The 26108-nt window shown below is 41.0% G+C and overlaps 1 protein-coding gene across 1 annotated transcript in view; it reads right to left on the bottom strand.

Annotated features, from left to right (window-relative positions):
• Positions 1–3278: 3278 nt before the first annotated feature.
• Positions 3279–26108, bottom strand: part of LRRD1 (leucine rich repeats and death domain containing 1) — a 37799-nt gene continuing 14969 nt past the window's right edge. The window contains exons 2-6 of the mRNA XM_075557614.1: positions 23930–25910; positions 18322–18520; positions 13101–13262; positions 9035–9146; positions 3279–3465 (exon numbers count right to left, since the gene is read on the bottom strand). Coding sequence (XP_075413729.1) covers positions 3279–3465; positions 9035–9146; positions 13101–13262; positions 18322–18520; positions 23930–25831 — 2562 coding nt within the window. The 5' untranslated portion in view covers positions 25832–25910. The remainder of the gene's footprint in view (positions 3466–9034; positions 9147–13100; positions 13263–18321; positions 18521–23929; positions 25911–26108) is intronic.

Genomic DNA, 26108 nt, shown 5'->3' with positions numbered 1-26108 from the left:
AGCTTTCTACACTCATAGCAATACGATAGGACAGACTAAAACTGCTCATGTGAGTTCATGAAGCCGTGAATCGTTAAAGGTTCAGAAAGTCTCATGTTTTTAACAACAGAGTGGCCAGTGGATTCAAACTACTGACCTTGTGGGCAGTAATCCAACTCATAGCGCACTATGTCCCAAGGTTCATTATGAGTTGGAATCCATTCAATGACAATGTTCGGTTTTTGGTTTGACTTGTTTCTACCACTCTGAGGAGAAATATATTCTAAAAATGGTTTCGGCTTTAGAGTGATGCTGTGAGAGAATATCAGTAACCCTTGCTTGCTGATGCTATTGGCGACCACATCTGTCTGCAAAACCCCAAACCCTTCTGCTGTATATACTTGAGTATAAGCTGAGTTTTTCAGCACATTTTTAATGCAGTTTTTGTGGTAAAATTAGGTACCTCAGCGGATATTGGGGTCGGCTTATACTTTATATATGGTATTTATTCCTGACAATACTGGCAGACTGCAGAGGGTTATAGTCTGATAAATGATCAGTTAAAGCCATTAAAACTAAATTCTGTAGGAAGCAAAAGACTTGAATTTGGAAAGGTAATAAATGCCTCCAGTTTCCTGTTATGCCTTTGTGTTTGTGTTCTATAAAGGACAGGGGATACATAGACACAAACACATGAAAAGTGGGCATAATTGGTGGTGACTTCATCATGCCAGCCTGTGAGAACATCTGATTCACTCTGTGAAGCCTCAGTTGAGATTAAAGATTGAATAGAGGAGGAGAAGAGGAATAGTGTGCCATGGTTGAGTCTAGATTGCATAGCATTTTTTGGGAAGAAATAAATGTGGAAAGTCTACATTTATAAACCCTAGCCATTGCCTAGAGCAGGGGTGGGGAACATTGGCCCCTTGGCCACATAAATCATCAACACCAGCTGTGCTATTCTAGGCTGACTAGGGAAACAAAGTCAGAGACACTCATATGTCTCTAAGAAAGAGCTCTATAAGAAAGAACTTTATATAAAAGAGCAATTGTGTATTGGGAAAACATCCCAACCCAGTCCAGTCAAGTCCATAGGTCCAATATTAGCCCATATGTCCAATACTAGTCCATACATTCCTCTTTAGACTCACACAGCACATACAATGATGCCAAATGAAAGAAGATCACAGGTCAGTGAGTAGAAGGTCTTGCGGATCCAGTGGCAGTGGAAGCATCTCAATGCTGGCGTGAGTCTCCACGTGGCTCCTCTAGCTCCCTGAGTGTCTCAACAGCAGGAAAGGGAAGGCAGAGAGACACTGAGTCTGGCCTCCAGTGATCTATTTATCTCCTTTGTGCCTCCAAATGAGGTCATCAACCTGTGACCTGATTGACAGGCTAGACTCCACCCCTTAGCTCAAGTTGACAGGAGATCATGTAACTGCTCCACAAGCTAATATCACACACCTCACCAAAGAGAAGCCATCACATTCCAAAACCAAATTCACTGCCAGCAAATTGATGCCAACTCACAGCAACCCATTAGGACAGAGTAGAACTTGCTCCATGAGTGTCCCTGACTATAACTGTTTACTGGAGTAGAAAGCCCCATCTTTCTCCTGAGGAGTGACTGGTGGCTTTGAACTGCTGACCTTGAGGATCACTAGGGGTTGATTAATTAAATGTTTGACCAGTATGCACAAGAAATGGCCCATGGCAGAAAAAAAAAGTTTCCCCACCTCTGGCCTAGGGTTATGACAAGATGTATTTTCTGAGACTACAATTAGGAATAGAGAATTGTTTCTGAGAGCAAAAGAATGGTTCTGCTCCTCTAGATGTCCTCAGCAAGATGACGGATGGCCACTCCACCACTCAGATAGAGCATTCCTGGCTCTGGCTCCAGTTTATGTTTAACAATGCTAACCCACTTGAAATGGAGAAAACGAAGATGGATCCATTCATTTCAGTTCTTAAACCAGTATCTTAATAAAAAACAAACAAAAAACTCTAGTTCCTAATCCCAGTGAAAGGCACTGACCTTTATTTTCAAGTTTAAATTCTGTGATAACCTTGGTTTGAATGGCAGTGACAGCCCAAAATCCCTTTGCAGACTCCCTACAGAAAGTAAGCCTCCAAGGAGTGCTTTCTGGTCATGAAATAAGGCTGTTGATAATCTTGCCCTGGCAGAATGTCTTGGATTGTGGATTGCCTCCACCCCTCTCTGGCCAGCCCAGGGAAGGGCAGTCTCTCTTTTAGGGGCTGGCTTAGGTGTGTCCTTGGTGGAGATTACCATACTGGGGACAGGACAGAGGGCGTCGCACAGTCATGCTCATGCCCTCTCGGTTTTGTCCTGACTTAAAAATTTTTTTTAAATTAAATTCTTTTATTGGGGGCTCTTACATCTCCCATTACAAGCCATGCATTCATCCATTGTGTCAAGCACATTTGTACATATGCTGCCATCATCATTTTTAAAGCATTTTCTTTCTACTTGAGCCCTTGATATCAGCTCCTCATTTCCCCACTCCTTCCCCCACCCTGCCTCCCTCATGAATCCTTGATAAGTTATAGATTATTATTTTCATATCTTACATCGTCCTCTATCGCCCTTCACCCACTTTTCGGTTGTTCATCCTCCTGGGAGGGGGTTATATGTTGATCCTTCTGTGTCCTGACTTTCTTTGTCGGGAGTTCCAAGACCAATCTTGTAAGCCCTTCTATCTAACAATATATGTGGCATCCCAATCATGGTCCTCTTCCTGCTTCTGTAGTCATACCTATAACTGTGATGTACTGATCGGCCACCAATCATGCTTGTGTGACAGTTGCCTTTGCCCTCCCATGCCCTTTTAAAGGGTTGGTGTATCTCCTTGAGCCCTTGAATGCCATTTCAGCCGCATGTTGGTGACCTCCCTCATCCAGAAGATGTGTCTGTGTCTTTGTCTCTTTTAAGACTTAATAAATGTTCTCTTTAAATGATATTTGAGATGGAGTCTGTTTTGTACCCTAAAATACCTTATTATCTATAAATCTTCAGTTCAGTATTATATAACCAAAAATTTAATAATGGAATTACTTATTTTTCAAATTCAAGATCATCATTCAAGGCAACAGAACAAATATGCAAAACAATGTCTGAAACATTTTACTATAACATTAGAGTCATAACTGTAAATTATCATAATCTCTTAGGAATGCATGGAGAATCTTGAAAAATAAAGTGAAGTGAGATGCTTTTTAAAATCCAGTTCAAATTTTATAAGTGCATCATTAGTAGTCCGTTTTCCTTATGGATCTACTGTTTAGAATTTAATTGCACTTGTGAAAAGTTTAAAGGCTGTTATTTTGTCCATAATTTCATACGCTCCTATCATAGTTAATGTCCGAATCAGTTGGTCTCTCAGAGCCACCGCAGACTGTGATGAGTTACTACTTTCTGTTTTCCATGATTGAAGTGCTTGGTAAACTCTTTCACTTAATGTTAAATTGCTGAAAAATAAAAATAAATACTTTAACAATTAATAATACTCTTTTAAACTACTTAACTATAATATATACAGGCTTCCATCCTAATTTATCAAATTATAGTGAGGATTGTGGGATCTCATGAAAAGGAAGGAAGGAGAGCCAGGAGGGGAGCCAAGGGCCTTTGGACCTGGGATTCTTGTGCTGAGAACTTTTTCAAAATCCAGCAGAAAAAGCTGTGACAACAAAGAGACAGTGAGAAACATCAGTAGCAGAGTCTGCAGGGCCAAGAAAACAGCATGAGACAGACAAGTGGACTTTCTGGCCCACAGAGCATCTTCAGGCTTTCTAGGCTTGCTGGTAGAGTGGGTTTAGCTAGGTTTGCCAGTCCACACGGAGCTACAGTCAGTGCCTTCAGGCAGAGGCTTCCTGGAAAACTGGGGTATCTGTGAGCATTTATCAACAGAGCTAAAATTGCTTTGTAATTTTTGCTCAAGCAGGCAGAGGAGCGGGGGGCCGGGGGGGGGGGGAGAGAGAGAGAGAGAGAAATCTGCTGTTCTAATTAAGACTAACCTAGATGTTCCTGACTTGATTTGTAGTCACTTACTTACTTTCTTAATAACCTCCACAATCCCAAGTACTGTCTGTCAGTTCGATGTGGCCATTATAAAGAATTACTGAGCCAGCAGAGAAGTACAGAGTGCCACTGGGATGGAGCTACAGTAATCAGCCGGGGCTATTGCTTCACATAAAGAGTCTCCTTTCCCTCTGGAAAGTCAGGACAGATGCCCTTATGAGTGGGCGTCAGAAGAGGGACTCAATGCCATGGCAGCAAACTCATGAAGCAAGGAGCTTTGTAAGAAAAAAGACAGGGCACGGAAAGTGGAACTTTTAATTCTTAGAATTTGATTACAACTGTGGTTGTTACCTGTAATGAATGGAAGGGAAGAAGAGATCTTTTGATGCAGTAGAGGGGAGAAAAAACACATCTGGAGTGGCCTAGGAAAAAAGCCAGACTGATTAAATGACATAGATGACTGATAGGGGGCCAGGGTTTCACCCAGCCAGAAGCTCAGTGCCAAATGCATTCGAACAGGTCGATGGTCAAGGTGTGGGGAAGAGAAGAGGAAGCTGGAATGTTTTTTAAAAGGTTCATGTGTTTATCTGAACATGTTATGGTTATTAAATGTGTCTCCTACCTAGTGTCATTATACAGATTTAAATATGTTCGAAATGAATATTGTGTATTGTAGTGCATGCAACTCCACCGTAAGGCAATTGTGGACTAGATGGCTGAAAAGAGAACTGAGATTTGTTCAAGAAACACAATTTTGAATGCAGAAGCAGTGTGTGGAGAATTGGCGCTTAGGTAAAAAATCTAAGCCAGGGCCAGAATTTTCCCAAGTAGGACATTTGCATTTGAAAAGACGCTGAGCCACCCTGAAGAGGAGGTAAGCATTTGAAGGAAGCACCCAATAGACTGGCTTTTAAAATGTGGAATCACCTGTTTGCCATTGCAAGCATCCAGGCAGAAGAAGTCAGGGCCAGAGTGCATCAGAAGAATCCCCTTCTAAGACTGGAAGTCAAAGGGATTCAGCAAGCGGATGGCCAGGCATGAGTGGGAGTGAAGAGGTGCATAAATGAAGAGGGGCTGAGTTTGGACGTGTTCCACCGGCACGAGCTGAGCTAGCCCGTAAGGATTTGGGATGATGAGCGAGATACAGAGCGAGCATGTTCCTACATGCTTACTGGTCTCAAGTGCATGCAAGGAGTTGGGTGGATTCTTGAGCTTACAGATGATACCCATTGGCCTCACTTGGATGGCTAGGAATGAGCCAGCTCGAACCTGACTGTGTCCACAGACTGATGCTTGGTGCCCTGAGCTGGTGTAAACTGCTGCAACTGCTCTGGACAGTTTTGCTTTTGGACGCAGGTGCTCAAAGGTCCAGCTGAAACAAAAGACTCTTCAAATCAAGGAACATACATGTCTCTTCAAAGTACTGCTTTGAAGTGATGGGCAATTTAAATGTTGGCTACTCAAAATGGAAGGGGAGAAAGATAGGAAATGGCTGGCTTATACACTTTTGTGGAGTGTGCTTAGGCTCAGGCCTGGTAGCACAGTGGGTTATGCTAGGCTGCCTAATGTAATGTCAGAAGCTCCAAACCGAAGCCTTCTGCGCCAGTGAAGAGTCCCAGCCTCAGAAACCAGGAGGGATAGTCCTAGCCTGCCCTTATGACAGGTCGCTAGTTTAGGGATAAGGAAGGTTGTTTCCCCGTTGCCTGCATAGGGTCACACAGAGGGGTGAGAAAGATACCAGACACGTACGTATGGGAGAATCCAAACTGAGCATGTGCAAACTAAGCCCCCTAAGTGCAGGTGAATCTAAACCTACAACCTAGCCCCCTGACATCATGCAGGTGGGTCTAGACTCAGCAAGTGTGGGATTATAAAGAGACTTTTCCCCAGCTTGCCTCCCCCAAAGATATGCCAAGCATCAGAGGCTATTTGCCAGCATATGGTGGGAGGTCAGATGCTTAGAGACATTCTCCCTGAAGGCAGTCAGTTGCCACACTACTGTCCGGTCCCACCACAAGAGGGACCCACTCCCTGCTGTGAAGGACAATGGGCTACTTCTCCCTAAGTCTGTCTGGTCCCTGTAAGTGGGGTTTACCAGATTTTAACATTGGTAAAGCGGGACACCATTGATAAAACTCATATCCTGGCAAAATAGCCACATGGCAGCCCAAAACCGTAGACCCTAGCTTGTCGTGCATTCTTTCAAAAAATCGGGGTTTTTTAAAAACGCCACAGGATGTGGGAAAAAATGTTCAAAATCGGGACTGTCCCGCAAAAGTAGGACGTCTCGTCACCTTAGCACCCTACTGATAATGGTTTCTATAGTGAGTCAGAGAACAGGTCAAACTGACTCAGTTACATCCAAAATTAAGCTGCCTCCCTGAACCTAGGATCCGCCCATCTTGTCACATGGGTACCCCCTCAATACCTCCCCTTCCTATTGCGTGATTACCCCTGAGATGGTCCCCCTCTCGTTACTGTAGTACCTATATTAGGCAGCTTAGCCTAGGGAATTGGGAAGTCCATTTACGCAGGCCCAGGAGAGCCAGCATAGGAAAGCTGGATTTTCCCGCCCGGTGGGCTCGGTTGGGCGTTACACCTGGAGCAGCCCACCTGGGCCAGGTGATTGCAATTCAGCCAATGGGAGCGACCTGGGGTCGTTCACCACGCCTCCCCCGGGAACCCTTGAAAAGGCAGGGATGGAGAGGGAGAGGGGCTTGCTTGGGCGGGGTCTGGTTGTCTTCGTGGGAGGAGAGAGATCCTTGCGTGACCTGGGGCAGTCTCTGCCAGGCCGCATGGTCAAAGGAATCCTATGGGTGCCGCGTAAAACCTGAAGCTTCTTTTAACTCTCATTAAATTCACTTGGATCACGAGCCCGGCTTCGGCGTGAAATCTTTCTCGCGCGGAGCCAAGGACCGAGGCTGAAATCTAGTCCCGGAGAGAGAGACCTTACAACTATAGCACAACCCCTTCCTGTGACCTATATCTTTACCTGCAATTACAGGGCTTGTATGCCCCCCCCCCCCACAAAAGAAATATAAGCCTTGGTTAGCAATAAAGCTCTCCCGTCCTCTCCCTCCTATCGCTTGCTCCTGCAATTCCCACCTCTCTCTCTCTCTCTCTCTCTCTCTCTCTCTCTCTCTCTCTCTCTCTCTCTCTCTCTCTCTCTCTCTCTCTCTCTCTCCCCCCCCCCCAATGTGGACCACTAAGTGAGGCTGAGGTGAGCATGCTATCATGAAATGTGTCTGACTCCACTATTTCAACCTCTCTTCTATCTCTCATGCTCTCTATGACTTTAATGTTTACTTATTATCGCTGTGCAATTGTGCCTCCCGGACCTGTGGTGATTTGTTAGGGGCTAGATTCCCTGACAAGCCAGTTGGATCAGCCAATGCACCCCTCCCTTACCCAGTGGGTGGGAGCGAATAAGAACCAGGTGCTTAGCCCAGCACACCCACTTAGCTCGCCCTGGCCTTTTTGACTCTGCTCTTGTTCAGCTGCATGTTGAGCTAAAGATCCCTTCCCTGAGATCCATCTTGAGTCAGAAGGCAGAGTTGGAATGGGCCAAGAGTGAGGAGCACTGGCAGAGAGGCAGCAAGAGCCTAGAGACCAGCATGAGACCTAGAAGAGGGTGTTCCAGCCGGAATGAGAAAGCCGAGTGCCTCAAACAGACTTGCTGGCAGAGTGGGGTGCTTCTGGGCACTTGGGGGGATTAGTTTGTGAATGCAATGAGCCAGACAGAGCTGAGTGCCTTTGGGCTTGGGCATTCATGGAAGAGGGGGGTAGCTCTGTGTACTCATTGGCAGAGCTAAAGAAGTTCTGTAATATTGTCCAAGCAGGATAGGGGCCACGATGAGGTGCTGCTGGCCAGAGAGGCTTGCCTTTGAGCACAGCTGAGAAGAAGCTGTCCTTATCAAATAAGTGCATTCTAAACCTGAATTGTAAGCTGTTACTTCCCAAATATACCCCATTATTGTGAGAAACAATTATAGGGAAGATTGAATTAATTGAAGAGAGTCTGTACTTTAATGCTGAACTTGGAATACAAAAAGTGAATGTCTAGCTATTCATTCATTTCTTGTTTTCCTATAGAAAATCAATAGCTCAATATACATTCAATTCTATGAAATTTGTTCAAGATTGCAAAGTATTCGTATTTTTGGATTATTAGTATCCCATTATTTGGATTATTATTATACCAAATTATGGTACCTTCAATGGCCTCATATGCATGTGAAAGTTGAACACTGAATACAACCAAAGAAGAATCGATGCATCTGAATCGTGGGGCTGGAGAAGAATATTGAAAGTGCCATGGACTGCTCAAAGGACACACCAGTCTGTCTCAGAAGAAGTAAGGCAGAGTGCTCCTTGGAACTGAGGACAGTAAGACTTTGTCTTGCATACTCTGGACATGTTTTCAGGACAGACCAGTCCCTAGAGAAGAACATCATGCTTGATAAAGCGGAGGGAGAGGAGCAAAGGAGGGAAAGGCCCCCAAGGAGATGGAGTGACACCGTGACTGCAACAGTGGCCTCACGAATGGGATGGGGAAGGATGGGCAGTGTCTCATCCTGCTCTACACCGGGTGGCGATGGGTTGGAACCAACTCAATGGCACCTCAACAACAACATTATTCCTAGAACTCAGTAATTATCACTGCTCTAATACATGTTTTATAACTTATCATATTTGATTCTCATGAAACTCCCTTAGGTAAGTATATTCATTTTATCAGTGAAGAAACTGAGGCACAGAAGAGTTGAAGGTCTTGCCCAAGGTCACGACCCTGGTAAGTGGTAGAGCTGGCATTTAAAACTAAGCAGTCTGTGTTCTGAGCCCTCATTCTCAAGTACGATGCTATTTTCTAGCAAGGGTCTCAAATAGATAATCAAATGCATTTAGTCCTCGGTAGAAATTAGAATTCACATCAATATGAATGGTTCACAAATTATGTAATATCTATATACTATGAATCCAAATATGAGAGTAAATGTATGACCCATTCATACATACCTGTGGGCTTTCATTTCTGAGTTTGCCAGCTTAAGTTTTTGACTCAAAAATTCAAAATGTGTTTCAGTGATGTGGTTGGCAACTATCATGAAGATTTTCTCTAAGATTTTCTCTATAAATTAATATAAAATAAAAATTTAAACCATCTCCTTTGAAAAAGATAATATATTTAAGAGGATATTATATATTTTTTGCTAAAGATTTCATTTTTATGCTTCTATCAAATGTATATCAAGTAAAAATTAAAAAACCAAATGCAGATTAACAAATATATTAACTGAAACTGGAACCATTTGCATTTCTATAAAAATCTTAGTAATTCTACAATTTTAAATGGCTATCTAGTTTCCAAGGATATTATAAAGATGCCCAACAAAATTACTCTCTCTTTAATTTTATTCAAGAATCTATTTGAAATTATTTTGACTCTTTCAATTCTGCATTTTAAAAATTTACTTTATGTACTAAATGGAGAAGTCAAGTTCACATCTATATAGTGGCATAACATATGATTAATATTATTATATTAGAATATCTTAATGGGTTGTTGGCTTAAATATAAGTAAGTATAGTGTTCTTAATTTAAAAAACATAATAAACCAACATCTAGTTAATTTGAACTAGATTCAATTTTTCTTGACAACCTAGTATGAGTATTTTCAAGAACTAGAACTCTCCTACCTCTCTCTAGTCATCTCAAACATATTCTTGACTTTCCTTTCTCCTATATTAGATATATCATTAAATTCTTAGGCTAGATTGTAGGCTAATTACATAAATTAAAATGCCAATCCCATAAGTAAAAAAAAAAGTTATTTCCTTTAAGTAAAATTTTGAGAAAGGGACTGCTTGTTGATTGCTGGATTTTCCCTCACCAACTCTGGGTTTTAAAGCTTTATTTTCAGGATTCCCTTCACTAAAGGTCTCCGTAAGAACTTGAGAAATAGGATTTCATCAAAAAGTTTCAGTCATGTATCTTTAAATTCCTTCTATAATATACTGTAGAAGCCCTGGTGGTGGTGTGGTTACATGTAAGAAGCTTGGAGAAACCAGTATCCAAGATCAGCAGTTCAAAACCACCAGCCACTCAGCAGGAGAAAGGCAGGGCTTTCTACTTCCCTTAAGAGTTAGTGTGGGGAACTCACAGGGGCAGTTCTACCTTGTCCTATAGGGTTGCTATGAGTCAGCATGGACTAGTATGGCAGTAAATTTGGTTTGGGTTATAATGAATGTACTGTTCCTAAAAGAAATATTTTATAGATCCTTTAAAAAATCCTTTTAAAAGAGTAAATAAATTTATTGTATAGAAATAATCTTTCCCTCTGTGTTAGTCTGGGTACTTTAGAGAAACAAATCCACAGAAACTCATGTATAAGAGAGAGTTTTATGTAAAGGTTAAGGGCGCATTAAGAAAACATCCCAATCCTTTGCTGCCCAAACCCCCAAGTCCAACATTAACCCATATGTCCAACACCAATCCACAAAGCCCTCCTCCATCTCACAAAACAGACAGAATGATGCCAACTGCAGGAGGAAAGCCGAGTCAGTGAATGTGTCAACATCTCAGCACTGGCAGGGGTCTTCACAAGGCTGCTCCAGCACCCCAGGGCTGTATCGGGGTAGATCCATATGGCTTCTCCAGGGGGATGTATTCTAGGAAGTCAGCCTTGCAAGCTGAAGCAGAGAATTTCTAAGGCAGCTGCACCCTGGTGCCACCATCACAAAGCAAGAAACCAGAGAACTAGAAAGGCGAGGCTCACTGAGCCATTTATCCCTCCACCCTTCAATTAATCTCACATATGTTTATCGGCCAGATTGGCACAATAAACTAACCAACTCAATCCACCAGAACCCGACCAGCTGGAGATTTTTGAGCCTGTGAACTGGTGCATATTGTTGCTGACTTTATGGATGGCCTGTCTGGATTTGACTTTGCTTATGGATGTGAACTTTACAAATATCCAACTGGAATGAAGACTCTTCATGTTGAAAAATATGATTGTCTTCTCAGAGAACTGGGTTGATATAAGTGAGCAGTATATAAATTGGATACCCAAAATTTGGGGAGATAAAGGCATGAAGTAGTTGGCTTACAAACTTTCATAGGTGGGGGGAAAATGCACAAGATTATAGGGCTAAGGTGTAGGTGTTACTTTATTGCAATTGTGAAGCTAAAGAATTATGTACAGGTGCCAGGTTGGCAAGGGGTGGATTGAGTTAGTTAGCTTATTGTGCCAACCTGGCTGATAAACACATGTGGATTAATTGAGGAGCAGAGGGATAAATGACTCAGTGAGCCTCTCCTTTCTAGTTCTCAGGTCTCTTGCTTTGTGATGGTGGCACCAGGGTGCAGCTGCCTTAGCAGTTCCCTGCTTCAGCGGTCAAGGCTCACTACCTGTAAGACATCCCCAAGGAGAAGCCTTATGGACCTACCCCGATGCAGCCCTGGGTGCTGGAGCAGCCATGCGGAGACCCCTGCCAGCGCTGAGATGTTGACACATTCACTGACTCGGCTTTCCTCGTGCAGTCGGCATCGTTGTGTCTGTTTTGTGAGATGGAGGAGGGCTTTGTGGACTGGTTTTGGAGATGTGGGTTAATGTTGGACTTGTGGGCTTGGGCAGCACTGGGTTGGGATGTTTTCTTGATGCGCACTTAATCTTTATATAAAACTCTCTCTTATACATGAGTTTCTGTGGATGTGTTTCTCTAAAGTACCCAGACTAATACACCCTATTTTATTAAATAAACACCCCACTAGCTTTTCAGGGCCGATTTAATGACTTCAATAAAGATTACTTATATACTTTATTTGGAAATGGTGTATCACCAAGATTGCATGGGTATACTAAGGGCTAAGATGGAGCTTTAAGAGTTTGGTGCAAATGTAAAGGGATAATGCTTAGAGATGACTCAAAATGAAATAAAGCCAACTAAATGCCAGCCTGAAAAAGAAAAAGAAAGAATCTCAAAAAGTCAAATTAAACCTACAACCCCTGAGTTGATTCTGACTCATAGTGACCACGGGGTTTCTGGGGAATAGATAGCAATCTCTCTCCTGACAACTAACTGGTGGAGTTTTTGTTTGTTTGTTTTTGCAGTTTGTAGCCCAGTATTTCACGAGTACCACCAGGTTTCTAGAAAAGTATCACTTACTAATTAGCAGAACCTGCTTTCACAGCAAGTTAGCGAAAGCCACTATGATGTTTAATTTTCTTTAAGTTCCCTCTACTAACAAGGCCCAGCTCTTGCAAAAGCTTCTGGACAATAGCCATGCGTGTGGATTTACGTCATGGATTAAAGACAAAGGTACATTTCTATCCCACCTCCTCACGGTGATTATGATCGATGGTGACTTTAACTCATTATCTGGTACATGCACAGAATGCATGATAGAATAATGTGGGGGAATAGGTTCAGATAATCGACTTCCTCACATCTGAGTCAATGCTTACCTGTCCATTTTATTAAATTCTAGAATCAGAATCTGAGGAGTGACAGTGAATGGGAATGCCTGAGTCCCAGGAAAAGAAGAACTTTCCTCCTGCGAAGCTTGGGAGAAACCAGGATCCATCTAGTTCACTAAGAGTGCATCAAAGAAAATGACTTTGCTTCTCAGGATAATCCAGGGCATGCAAAGGAGACCCCAAGGACAGAAGGGATGAAACAGGTTGCTGATAGGCAGTCACAGTATGTCAAAAATAAACTGGCATCTGTGCACTTCCCTGAAGAGCAAGTCCAGTTTGTGGGTTTATGTCTTTAGAACAGCTACCTATAGTAAGGCAGATCAGAACTAATGAAGAAACTGTGGTCACGGCCATGATGACAAGCCCACGGAAGGCCACAGAAGCCAGTGGAAAGGATGCAGCCTGTTTTCAATGACCCAGTGTATATGGACTTGGATTACATCATCTGGATTTTAAAAATAATCTTCCTAACCTTTCGAAAAGGGAAAATGACATATCTTAAATTCTCTGCCAAATTGAAGGCCTCTCGTTAAGAGCAAGTTTTATTTTCAGCTGAGATTAGAAAAGATGTGTGAACAGTCAGTCACTCATTCATCACTTACCATCTCTTTCTTCTGCCCTCAATAGGTAGCGTGCAATGGTATACAGCTGTTTTCCTTTACAGATTTCCATTGGAGGTCTTATCAATGGGTTGCCATCAAAATTTATCTGTCTCAGTGAAAAAAGATTATAGATACCACTAGGCAAAGCTGTCAGATTATTTCCTAGTAGAAAAAAAATCACAATTGAGTTATGCTTTTCTGTAAAATAAAAGTATGGAGACAATAACTATGAATGTGGCCTCCACTGTGTCTCACTGGCAAAGAAGCCAAGAATCCTCACATTGCTGGCAAGCCCTGAGCCCTGACCGTGCTTCACATGCCAACAATGAAAAGGAGAAAAGACAGAAATGGCAGTTATTGCTTTCTCTTTAGAGTAGCCACATGAGACAGGAAGCTTGGCAGAAAGGTAACTTTTAAGTGGACTTCATATTCAGAATAATTTCAGATTTCTGGAAAAGATGCAGAAATTACAGAGTCCCTGCATACACTTCACCTGGGTTTACTTTCCCCTCATGTTATCATCTCCCACCCCTCTGTTACAGTTGTCGCATATAAAAACATTGGGTACACTTTAACTCCAGATTTTTAAAGATTTTGCTAGTTTCCCCGCGAACGCCACATTTTTTTTCTGGAACCCACCCTTACAGCATTGCATTTCATTACGTATTCTTAGCTTCCTCCAGTCTGTGGCCACTTCCAGTCTTTCCTTGGTTTTTTAATGACATTGACAGTTTCGAGAAGTGCTAGTTGGATTTTTGCTGAAAGCAGGGAATACCTTAAAGGTGTCTACTTATATTTTATCCATTATGTAAAGGTATTTGACCATGTGGTTCATGAAACTATGGGTAACATTGCAAAGAATGGAAATTATAGCACACTACATTGTGCTCATGCAGAACATGCATAGAACAAGAGGCATTTGTTTGAAAATAAGAGAAAACAAGTGCTTTAAAACAGGGAAGGGGCGAGTGTGTGTCAGGGTTACAATCTTTCATCAGATGTAGTCAGTCTGCATGCTGAGCAAATAATCTGCGAAGCTGGACTATATGAAGAGGGAAATGGCATCAGGATTGGAGGAAAGCTCATGATGCAACACACAGGTGCCATCAACTTGCTTGCTGGGAAGCGTGAAGGCCTTCCAGCACTTGCTAGTGAAAATCCAAGACTTAAGTATGGATTACAATTGAATGCAAAGAAAACCCAAATTCTCACAACTGGACCAATAGGCAACATCATAATAGTTTGAAGCTGTCAAGGGTTTCATTTTGCTTGAACCCACAATCTAAGGTGCATAAAAACAGCAGTCAAGATATCAACCGATGTATTGGGCATATCTGCAGCACAAGATCTCTTTAAAGTCACTTGGAGTACTTATGGTGAGCATGGCCCGAGACCCGGTATTTTCAATCGGCATGTGAAACTTGGACAAGGATTAAGGAAGACTGAACAACGTATGCACCTGAATTGTTTGTGAAGAATATGGAACAGCAGAGGGACAAACCCATCTGTTTGGAAGAACTACAGTCAGAAAGCTCCTTAGAGTTTGAGGATGGCAAAAAAGAAAGACGTGAGGATGACAAGACTTGGTCTCACATACTTTGGGCATGTTATCAGGAGAGGCCAGATGCTGGAAAAGGACATCATCATTGGTAAAGTGCAGAGCCAGCGGAGAAGAGGAAGATGCTCAAGTGAGAGAGACTTGGTGCAGTGGCCGCGACAGCGGGCTCAACATAACACCCTCAGGGACGGCCCAGCCCTGGGCAGCGCTTCATCCGTAGGACGTGGGGCTGCTATGAGTTGGAACTGCTTTAACAGCACTAACAACAGTGACAAAATGGATTACTTGTAGAATATTCCTCAATTTGGACTTGTCGACTATATTTTCTCATGATTTCTCTGGTCTCCTGGGCTTTCAGAAAGAATACCATAGTTGAAATCCCTTCTTTTATCATTTCGAGTACTGGATAGCCACATGACATCACGAGCGATGTGAACTTTGACCCACTGGATAAAGTATTGCTGCCACAAGTCTCCAATATCTTTGTGCACACCCCCTCTTCCCATGCTGTAGTCTTTGGAAGTGTCCCAGTTAGTGAAGTGCACCTTCAGGTGACAAAAGCCAGATCACAAGTGGAGGATTAAGGTTTGGATCACAAAACAGGATTTTTTAAATACCTCCTCAATTCAATGTAAGCATATTGTGGTAATCAATAAAGTAAGGATTTGTAATAATTTAGCCAGGAACTGGCCTAAAGTGTACTTTTATATCATTTGTGATTATATTCTTATAGATTTATAGCTATTATTCCTAAATATAAATACCTATACATAATACATTATTAAAGGAACTGTGGTCCTTTTAGGAAAAATATTATTTAGAAAACAAGATGTGGGCACTGCTTTTGTTCACTTTGTGGAGATAAGCTCATATATATGTCAAAAAGTATTGCTACAAATTTATCGAAACCTTTATTAAACAAAAAATATCAAAATGTAAAGCAATTGGCTTTGACATATCCTCCATCTAGGTCTATACACTTCTGAAGGCAGTGTTTCCATCTCTCTAACCCTTCCCTGAAGAACCCTGAGCTCTTCAATCCATGTCACATCAAAACAGCAGTTTGGGCAACTTCAAGACACTCAAGTTACGTCCCTCTGAGATATTCTCTAAATTTGGGGGATCAAAAAGAATCAGGGCTGCGAGATGGATGAGATAAAATTTATGAAGGAACAAGCAGGTAATGAAGGAAGAAAAGATTCTCGTACAACTTCCTGCCCTTTCCCTCACCTGTGCCGTTTTAATTTTCTCCAGCTTCACCTTGAACTTGCATGTGAGCAATTCAATGTGTGTTCTGCAGCTGGGCCCTGTTCTTTCCCTGACTGAGGATACTGAGCTGCTCCATCATCTCTTTCCGTAGATGCAGTCAATTTGACTCCTAGGAACTGATGGAACATCCACTGAAGTGTTTCAGCAAGCTGAAGCAGCACTGAAAGCACTCACTGGTCTATGCCAGGAAATTTGGAAGACAGATACCTGGCCAACTGACTGGAAGAGATCCATATTTGTGTCCATTCCAAAGAAAGGGGACCAAGCACAATGCTCCAAGTATAGAACAACCATATCACACGCAAGTAAAGTTTTGCTTAAAATCACCCCACAACGGTTGCAGCAGTTTATTGACGGGGAACTGCCAGAATTAGTCAGGATTCAGAAGAGGCTGTGGAACAAAGGATATCACTGTTGATGTCAGATGGCTCTTGAGTCAAAGCAAAAGCACCAGAAAGATGTTTACTTACTCGTGTTGCATTGACGACGCGAAGGCACCCGACTGTGCAGACCACAATAAACGCTAGAGAACCCCGAGGAGAGTGAGATTCCAGAACACATCATTGTGCTCATGTGGAACTTACGCATGGCGCAAGAACCAGTTGCACGAACAGAACGAGGGAACGGTGCATGGTTCAAAATCACAAGTGTGCATCAGGGTTGTGTCCTCGCATCATCCCTGTTCAATCTGTAGCCTGAGAAAATCATCAGAGATGCTGGATTATAGGAATTAGAGTGGCGTCAGGATTGGAAGAAGGCTTATTAACAACCTGTATTATGCAGATGACCCAACTTTGCTTGCTGAAAGCGAGGAGGATGAAGTGTTGAAGTGATGAAGATCAAGGATTGTAGCCTTCACTATAAATTACAACTTAATGTAAGGAAGACCAAAATCCTCAAAACTGGACCTATAGGTGACATCATGATAAATGGAGAAGTGGTTGAAGTTGTCAAGGATTTCGTCTTACTTGGATGCGCAATCAATATTGAAGGAAGCAGCAGTCGAGAGATCAAAAGATGTAGTGCCTTAGGTTAGTCTGCCGCACAAAACCTCTTTAGAATATGGAAAAGCAACGATGTTACTTTGAGCACTAATGAACGCCTGACTCAAGTCATGGCATCTCCCATTGCATCCTATGCGTGTGAAAGTTGGACAGTGAAGAGGAAGATTGATGAAGGTTTGATGCATTTGAATTGTGGTGCTGCAGAAGTACATGGAGAAGAAAAGTACCAGGGACTGCTAAAAGGACAAGCAAATCTCTGTGGGAAGAAGTAAGGCCAGAGTGCTCTGTAGAGGCAAGATGGCAAGACTTTGTCTAACATATTCTGGGCATATTGTTAGGAGAGACCAGTCCCTGGAGAAGGACATCACGTTTGTGAAAGTGGAAGGGCAAGGAAAAAAGAGAAAGGTCCTTAACGAGACGGAGCCACACAGTGGCTGCAACAATGGGCTCAACCATAAGGGCACAATTTGAGGATGGCTCAGGACCATGTGCTGTTCTGCTCTGCTGAGCATAGGGTCCCTGCGGGTCAGAGCTGACTGGACGACACCTAACCACAGCAACAAGATGTACCACCTCTGGCACCCAGAAAGGCTTTGCTGCTCTGTTCCATGGGGTTGTACGAGTTGGAACTGACTTGATGGCAGTGAGTGTGTGAGAATATTAAAAATATAAGAAGTGAAAAAAGAAACTGATCCATAGAGTATGATACAATTTCACAAACCTAAATAACTCAACATAGTAGTACATTTTTATGTATACATGCATATGCACACACAATGTTTAAAAGAGGAATGGGAAAGTATATACAATTTCAGTACCATTACATCTAGTAAATATTAAAATGCTAAGATATGTATATCTGGAAGTAGGTGCAGATATTTTTTGTTCTTCCTATAAGTTCGAAATATTTCATAGGAAAACTTAAGAAAACTATCCATCTAGTGCTTTGGGAAATCTTTTCTAATACCTTTTAGAGTGAGTGATTCCCTTTTTATAAACTACATGCACAGTTTGGGGGTACTGGAGGGAATGGGAGTGGGGTTCGGGGAACAAGAAAGGAAAAAACATTCCAACTTGAGGTCGCCTATGTGTATATCAAGGGAGGGATGCGGTCAGGTTTAAAAAGGGAAGTATCACAGAAAGACTAGGTAGAAGCCGAGGAGGTAGAAAAGAACAGAAAATGTGTCCCCCTTCCGCAGCTAGACTCTAACTTCTTTCAGTGTAGGAACTGGACTGCCGGCTTTGTTCTCATTCTCTGTACCACATCTTTCGTGGGTATTAGATGCATTGTGCTGACTGCTTGTTAAGTCTGTTTTGCCAGCAAAGTTCCCGAATGGACTGGATACACATGGCTTATCGATTAATGTTATGGATTAGGCTTGACACTCACCACTCAAGTTTAGTTGCTGGAGATCATTTAAAAATAGAAAAGACGGTGGCAGATAACTTATTTGATTGTTGCATGCATTTAAACGAACCAAACTTGTCAATCCCCCTATAGTCCTCGGAATCTCTCTGATTGCGTTATTTGAGATGTCAAGCTCTTTAAGTTGAAGCATATTAGACAGTTCTTCTGGAAGTTCTGTTAACTGTAACAAAGATTAAATATACTTTCAGCAATTATTTAAATGGCTACATCTCTTTTTTAAAAATTAAAAGGAAGAATTTGTTTTATCCTAGAAAGGAATTCTTTTTCATTGGGCCATTTCTCGGTTGCCCCTTCTATCTAAAACTTGCAAGTTATTACAGAGTATCCAGCTCACCCCCTGATACAGCCAAACCTGTCCGTTCCACCTGTGTCCTCCTAAGCGCCTCCCCTCACTTTCCCAACTCTTGTGTTTATTGACACCCTGCTCCGTTTTTCTTACCTCTTTCCCCAAACCATTCCAAACGACTCTGTCCCATGTTTGACACTTTTGTTCATTCTGACATTCATCGATTAGCAACTATTGTTACTTATTTATTTTATTTGCCTAAATGTTTTATACATTTTGTGTATGTGTTCTGGAGCAGAATACAATCCAAGTACCGTAAATGCCCAGTAAAGCCCTGTAGAATGAAATCACATAGCTGGGCAAGGTGAGCTGGATGGAAGTCCCCAGGGCAAAGACTGCTGCAAAAGAGCCAGAACTAAAGCACTTAGCAAAATTGAAGCAGAAATATGTGTACTCCTAGAAAAGGAGTCTGCTCCAAGTGACTTTTGAAATAAAGGAAATTCTATAAATACACTGGAAAATAGTCCACTCAGAAATCAATAAGGTACATGTTGGATATTATACTTGATATTCTTTGAGCTACCATAGAAGCCTAAGAGCTCCTGAGTTCCAGGAGATTAAATTTTAGTTCAGGCAACAAAAGGCTCTTATATCAAAAAATCAAGAATGCATAAAGTAACAAATAATCAAATGCCCAAATAAAGATGACTGGTAATGACATATTTCAGTACAATTCAGAAAACTAAAGGAAAGCTTTGTGTAAAGGGGGGAATGTGAATAGCCTCTTAAAAATGAATAGAAGTTAGGACAATGAAGACCAGACAAAGATGCATAAAAATGGCCAGTAGAGGAGGTGCTGGGCAGGAGGAGACTTGTGAGGGTCAATAGCATGAAAGCAGCTCCGCTCAGTAAGGTCAAGACAAGTGTGCAGTCCAGAATTTGACAACCCTTCAAACCAGTTTTCTTTAATCTCTTGCTCAGCATTGATGAAAGTACAGAGGGCCCCAATCCACAACAGATCTTTCAACAACTCTGTTGTGAGTCCTCCTGGCATATACTTCTTTTGTTGTGAAGAGCTGTCAAGTTGGTTCCAACTCATGTCAACCCATGGATGACAATGAAACGCAACCCCGTCCACACCATCCTCCCAACCACTCCTCGATTTGAGCCCAGTGTCGCAGCCCTGTCTGTCCGTCTCATTAGGACCCTCCTATTTTCCAGTGACCCGCTACTTTACCAAGCCTGATGTGACTCATGGTCCCTCCTGATGACAGCTCCAAAGTGCCCGAGATGAGCCTTGGCTGGTGTCTCTCTGAGCAGCATTACGCTTGTTCTTCTTCTAAGACAGATTCCATTGTTGTTCTTGTAGTTCCTGGTAGGTTCAATATCTTTGCCAACATTACAGTTTTGAAAAAGTATATTATTGCCTTTTATTTTCAGTCCCTTTATAAATCCCATCTTTTTCTTTCTTTCTTTTTTTGCCTTTGGGGGTTGGAAACACTACATATAAATATTTTGATACATAAAAATACACAAATCATAAATTCAACTCTGTTGATGAAGTGTTAGACCAATGTTGGCACTGTTGTCAGCTGCAGCAATAGCTCCATTTGTGGTTCTGGATTATCCAGGTTATCCCTGGAAATGGAGACTATATTTCTAGTTAGAAAGTTAGAGTTGTCTGTATGATATTTTTCTTTATATATTTAGAGGAATACTGTATATACTTGAATATAAGCTGACCCGAATCTCAGGCGAGGCACCTGATTTTACAAAAACTGCATTTAAAATGTGCTGAAAAGCTCGGCTTGTACTAGAATATATACGGTATCTCACTACTGAAATCTGTGTATTGGTTTCAAGCCATTGAAACCTTGATTTAGTTTAGAAACACTTCAGTTTATCTTTCTACTATCTTTTTTTTTTTTTTTTGGCAATTTCCTCTCTTCCTCATTATTTCTTCTTCAGCATTCTTTTTCGCATCTTCAAAGTCCATGATATCCTGATCGATGAGTTCAGGATGTGATCTACGTGATCTAGGAGCTGCTCCACATTGCCAATATCAAATTCTAAATCCAGGTTTCTTGCCATTTGGATGATTTCTCTGTTGATCGCTTTGATGATCTTATCTTGATCAAATGCTTGGGGCATGCTTATATAACTCAGCAGTTTTTTCAAAATCCTCTGCACGCATTTTCCTGTAACTTCCTTCCAGCAATATGCAATGTTTGGCAAATTGAAGAACATTATAATTCTTCCAGAAATCATGTAATGTTTCCATACCCAGAACTGTCACGACTACTTCCTGAACCAATGTAGCCCACAGGTTGCACGTCTGGGAAGATTGCATTTTGACCCACAGGATGAATCACAGCTGTTGCATTGGGCTGCAGACACACTACTTTCACCTCTTTATTGAGATCATCTGCATATATGCAGTGGGATGGATAAACACTGAGCTGTTAACCTCCCGGGTTGGTTGCTCAAAACCCACCAGTCACTATGCAGGAGAAAGATGAGGCTGCCTGCTCTTGTAAATATTTACAGAAATGGAAATCCAAATAGGGTTGCTGAGTCAGAATCAACTCAACAGCCATGAGTTTGGTGTTTGGTTTGGACACATATCACGTAGCAGCTGGATCTTAACAGTTGGGTGGGTCCTGTTGGCCAATAAGTCAGGGACTAGGTATGAATCAGAATTGACTCAATGTCAGTAAGCTTGAGACCACTTCTGGAGAGTCATGTGAAGATAGAAATATTGTAGGAGGAAGACTACTGTTGGACATTCTTCACTCAACAAATTAAAAGCCTTGTAATTAACTAGGCAGGGGTCGGCAAACTTTTGAGACAGAAAAACCAATTCTATCCATCACAATTTAAAAATTATTTGGGAGCCATGAATATATTTTTACTAACAAATGAAATCATTATCTGAATAATATACTTTAATATTTAAATTTTTACTTCAGAGCCACATAGACACACGGAAAGAGCTGCATATGGTTTGCAAGCTGCAGTTTGCCGACCCCTAAACTGGATCTATTTCCTTCAGATGACTGTTGACTGTTTAGTGATCCTGTTATTAAGTGAATTCATCGCGTGAGCATCTCATTCCTATCCCGAGGGATTTATAAAAGTGGTCATTTCAATATATTCTTCTTGAGGGGAACACTTGTAAATAATTGTTTCTTTCTTCCCCTTCAATCTGGTGATCTTTAAAATTATGCAGTGCTGTGGATTGTAGTTCTTGGCAACCATCTACTTCGAGCAAGCAATAGAAAAGAAGACTGGATCCTGAAAAGCAGAAATGATACACTGAGAATAGTTCTCTAGATTGAAGTCTTACAGCCTTTACAAGCCCAGATAAAAGAGGGGAGACTGAGTCAAAGAGAATCTTGTCAGGAAGCTTCTGGAATAATCTGGGCCTGAAGGGATGGCTGTGGACCATGATGGAGGCAGTGAGGTTAGAAAACAAGAGATAATCCAAGTGCAATTTCCAAGGAAATTTGAGACCTATTTTTTGGTAAGATTGGGTAAGATCAATGATGACAAAAGAAACCAAGGATGATTACATGGTGTCTAGCATGGTAGATTTGAAAGTTGGCATCACAAACAGAAATGGAGACGATTCTAAAGGAGTTAGGCTGAGTAACGATGGTGATTTTGATTTAAAAGTTATACACCGCCTGACACAACAGACAAGAAGGAGCACAGAATTCCCAGTGAAAAGTCGGCCACTCTGGGGTTAGTACATTGGCGAGAGATCAGCTCATGCTATGTCGATTTGGGGGTCATGTGCATGCAAGTGGCAGGTGTGAGCATCTAAGGTAATAGAAAGGAGAGAGAAAACCAAGGACACAGCTTGAAGACATACTACTTAAGGTACAGAAAAAGAAGGTCAGAGGCTTATAAACCAGCCCAGGAAATGGCTGATGACTGTAAAGCATAATTAAACTAAAAGGTGGCTTTTTGTTTTTATTTTAAATATATTTTATTGTGTTTTGGTGAGAGTTTACATAGCAACCTAGGTTTCCATTTAACAATATTTATATATAGATATTGTTTAATAACATTTAACTACATTTTTCACACTATATCGACATTCTTTTTTTGGGGGGAGGGTAGGGGTTCTTTCTGTGTTTAAAGCATTTCATCTGTTTTTGCAAGTATTCCCTGTGGTAGCCTTTCTGGGAATGTATTGTGTGGGGGTGTTAAATTAAAGCTCAAATACGTCTGGGAAATATGCTAAGCAGAAGTAAATCTATTTCTTAAGTGCAGGGCTCTCTAGTACAGTGGTTCTCAACCTCTGGGTCGAGACCCCTCTGGGGTCACCCGATTCATAACATTAGCAAAATTACAGTTATGTAGTAGCAACGAAAATAATTGTATGGTTGGGGGTCCCCAGCACATGAGGAACTGTCTGAAAGGGTTGCGGCCTGAGGAAGGTTGAGAACACCTGCTCTAGTAATTACAGTGCTAATGTTCATTGTGACTCTGCTTCTCAAAGCCCGGACTAGCACAGATGCAGGGTGATCAAATGAAAGCCAGATGACAGCTGTGTTCTCATCGTTGATTTACTGGGGCCTTCATATCAATCTGTAATGTTCTGGTTGAACATTTCATAAAAATCACCTTTAGCATTAAAATAAAATGCAATGCTAAACATAAAAATGTTAATTCCTATTGATTCAGCAGTTTTTAAGGAAACTCTCTAAGGAAATTGTCTAGAACATGAAAAAGGCTATCTTTCTGAAGCCTATTACAGCACAACAGAAAAACTACAACACGTAGCAAAACTACGACATTCTTAAATGCTGAACAACAGAGGATTATTTGAAGAAATCATGTATTTGTTACAATGCAAGCATACACCATATCATGAAGGAATGATTACTGAAAGTTGAGTGAATTTTAAATTGAGTACAATTTTCTCAAAATGCTCTGTAAGAGAAAAACAAGGGCTAGAAAGTTTTGTTAGCATACAACCAATAGTTGCAGTCTACTTCCTTTTCATTATTTTCCATGATGTATTTATATTATTTATTGCTTTAAAATTCTTATGATGAAGCTGAAATTTGGTAGCTTTAACCACTTGACATTTCATTTTAATGAACTGTTTTCCTGTAAAGCTATTGTGTTGAGAAGTGTATTTGTAACTCATACTGAGAAAATATATAAGTCGTGCATGCACACTTGCACACGCACACACACACACAACTATAGTTTAGGTTGATTCTTGGTCCCTTCTTCCCTGAAAAGCCTGGTGCATCAATATCTTCTTACCTTTCTCCCATTTATCTGACTTATCGTCAGCCCTTCCAGTGACTGAAGATGACACAACTCAATAGGAAAACTTGTGAACTGATTGCTTGAGAAATTCAATTTTTGGATTCCTTTTAAGTTACGGATCTCTGAAGGAATTATTTGTATTTGATTTTCAGAAAGATCAAGTACTTGCAAATTTTCTAAATCACACAATTCTTTTGGGAAAGTTTCAAATTTATTGTGGCATAAAATAAGCACATGGAGTGATACCATATTGGAAATGAGTGATGGAATTTTATTTATATGGTTTCTACCAAGATCCAGGTATTCAAGATTAATAAGGGGACATAAGTGCTCAGAAAATATGGGGAGTCTGTTTTCATTAAGCTCTAAGTGCAGCAGTTGTTTACTGAAAGATATATCCACAGGTATTTCTGAAATATAATTGCCATTAAAATGCAAATGATAAAGATACTCCAGTGCACACAGTCCCACTGGAAAATATATTATTTTGTTATAGCTTAAGTTAACTGTTGTTACTTTTCTGCAGTTTTTTATCTCAATGGGAACACTGGTGATCGCATTTCCTGCAAATTCGAGACTGTGTATATTACTAAGATGTGAGATATTTTCTGTTATTTCCAACATACTGTTTTTGTTTAAATGGAGTTTCCTTAAATTTTTAAGCTTGTGAATAGTCTTAGGAAGCTTTGTTAATTTGTTATCATTGAGACTAAGGCATTCCAACATTACACAGTGGGAAATTTTCTCTGGTATTTCTTTCAATAAATTCTTATCCAATATAAGTACTCTAAGTTCCTTGAAAGTCTCAATTTTGTGTGAAATAACTTCTAATTTATTGTCAGCCAGTTGGAGTTCTTTCATTTTGAGCAACATAAAAATTTCCACAGCCAGAAAAGTCAATTTATTGTGGTCAAGTGAAAGGCTTTCCAAACACTTAAGTTCCTTAATTTCTTTTGGCAAACTGTTTATCAGGTTTTCATTAAGGTTTAGGGAAATTAAGTTTGGGAGGAAGCACAGAGCTTTAGGAAATACTGTTAACTGATTGCATTCCAGATTGAGACTCCTCAACTTTTTTAAGTTAGATAGAGTTTCTGGTATATATTTTAACTTATTATTAGCCAAATTTAAAATGTTCAAGTTTCCAAGACTTTCTATGCCAGCAGGAAAATTCTCAATATAATTGTTATTTAAAAAGAGTTGTCTGATGTTCTTCAGCTGTGATATTTCTTTAGGGATATTTGATATTTTGTTGTGACTGAGCTTTAATATCCTCAAATTAGAAAGTAAGTGAATGTCAGATGGAAATGATACTATCTCATTTTCCATCAAGGATAAAATTTCAAGTCCTAGCATATCCCTTGCATCGGCTTGAAAAGTTTTTATTTGGTTATTGTCTAAATATAGGTATTTTACATATTTGACTTTTAAAATGTCTTCAGGGAGTTCCTGTAAACCTTTGGCCTGAAGGCTAACTGTAAATCTCTCGGACCCTAAGTCAGATTCTTCCTGACTCTCTTCCTGGAGGTTTGTACTTTTTCCTACTGTCTCATACCCTTCAGTCATCTCAGTTAGCCATAATGATGGGCTTGGAATGTGTCCTGGTTTTAACTCGACATTTTCAGTACTTGTTTCAGAAAATGGAAGTATTTCCTCTAGTTCTTCACTTATCATGGACCCATTTTCAGAGGAAATTGTGGACTCTGACGGATCATTTGTAGGAGGTGTTTCAGAAATCTGGCCTGGAAATTGCCCTTCCAGGCTGTCGGCAAGGTCATGGGACAAAGCTGGTGCTTCTTCGGTAACTTCCAGGTCTTCCTCTGGCAGTGACCCGGACTCTCGTCTCAACTGATGCGTGGCCTCATCTAGCTCTTCTGTCGGACCCTCCTCTTCAGACATCTTATCAGCTGACTTGTTATATCCCGTTTTGTGGTTGTAACTTGATTGTGATTTTCATGTTTACTTTATTCCTCTGAACCTACAAAAGAAGTTGACATTAAAAGAAAAGATATAATAAAGTCCTCAACATTCCAATTGAATGTTAATCCTTCTGGAACACAAGGTACAGAGAAATATTTTACTCTATAAGGAGTCATTTGAAAATATTTTAAAAATCACACATAATAAACAAACTAATTTTATATATGGCCTGGTTACAAATAGTTTGTTGATTGCA

Source organism: Tenrec ecaudatus, chromosome 9 (assembly GCF_050624435.1).
Source record: "Tenrec ecaudatus isolate mTenEca1 chromosome 9, mTenEca1.hap1, whole genome shotgun sequence".
In the NCBI taxonomy this organism is placed as follows: domain Eukaryota; kingdom Metazoa; phylum Chordata; class Mammalia; order Afrosoricida; family Tenrecidae; genus Tenrec; species Tenrec ecaudatus.
Note: the sequence above shows the minus strand (reverse complement) of the source record. Positions and strands in the feature narration are given on the sequence as shown.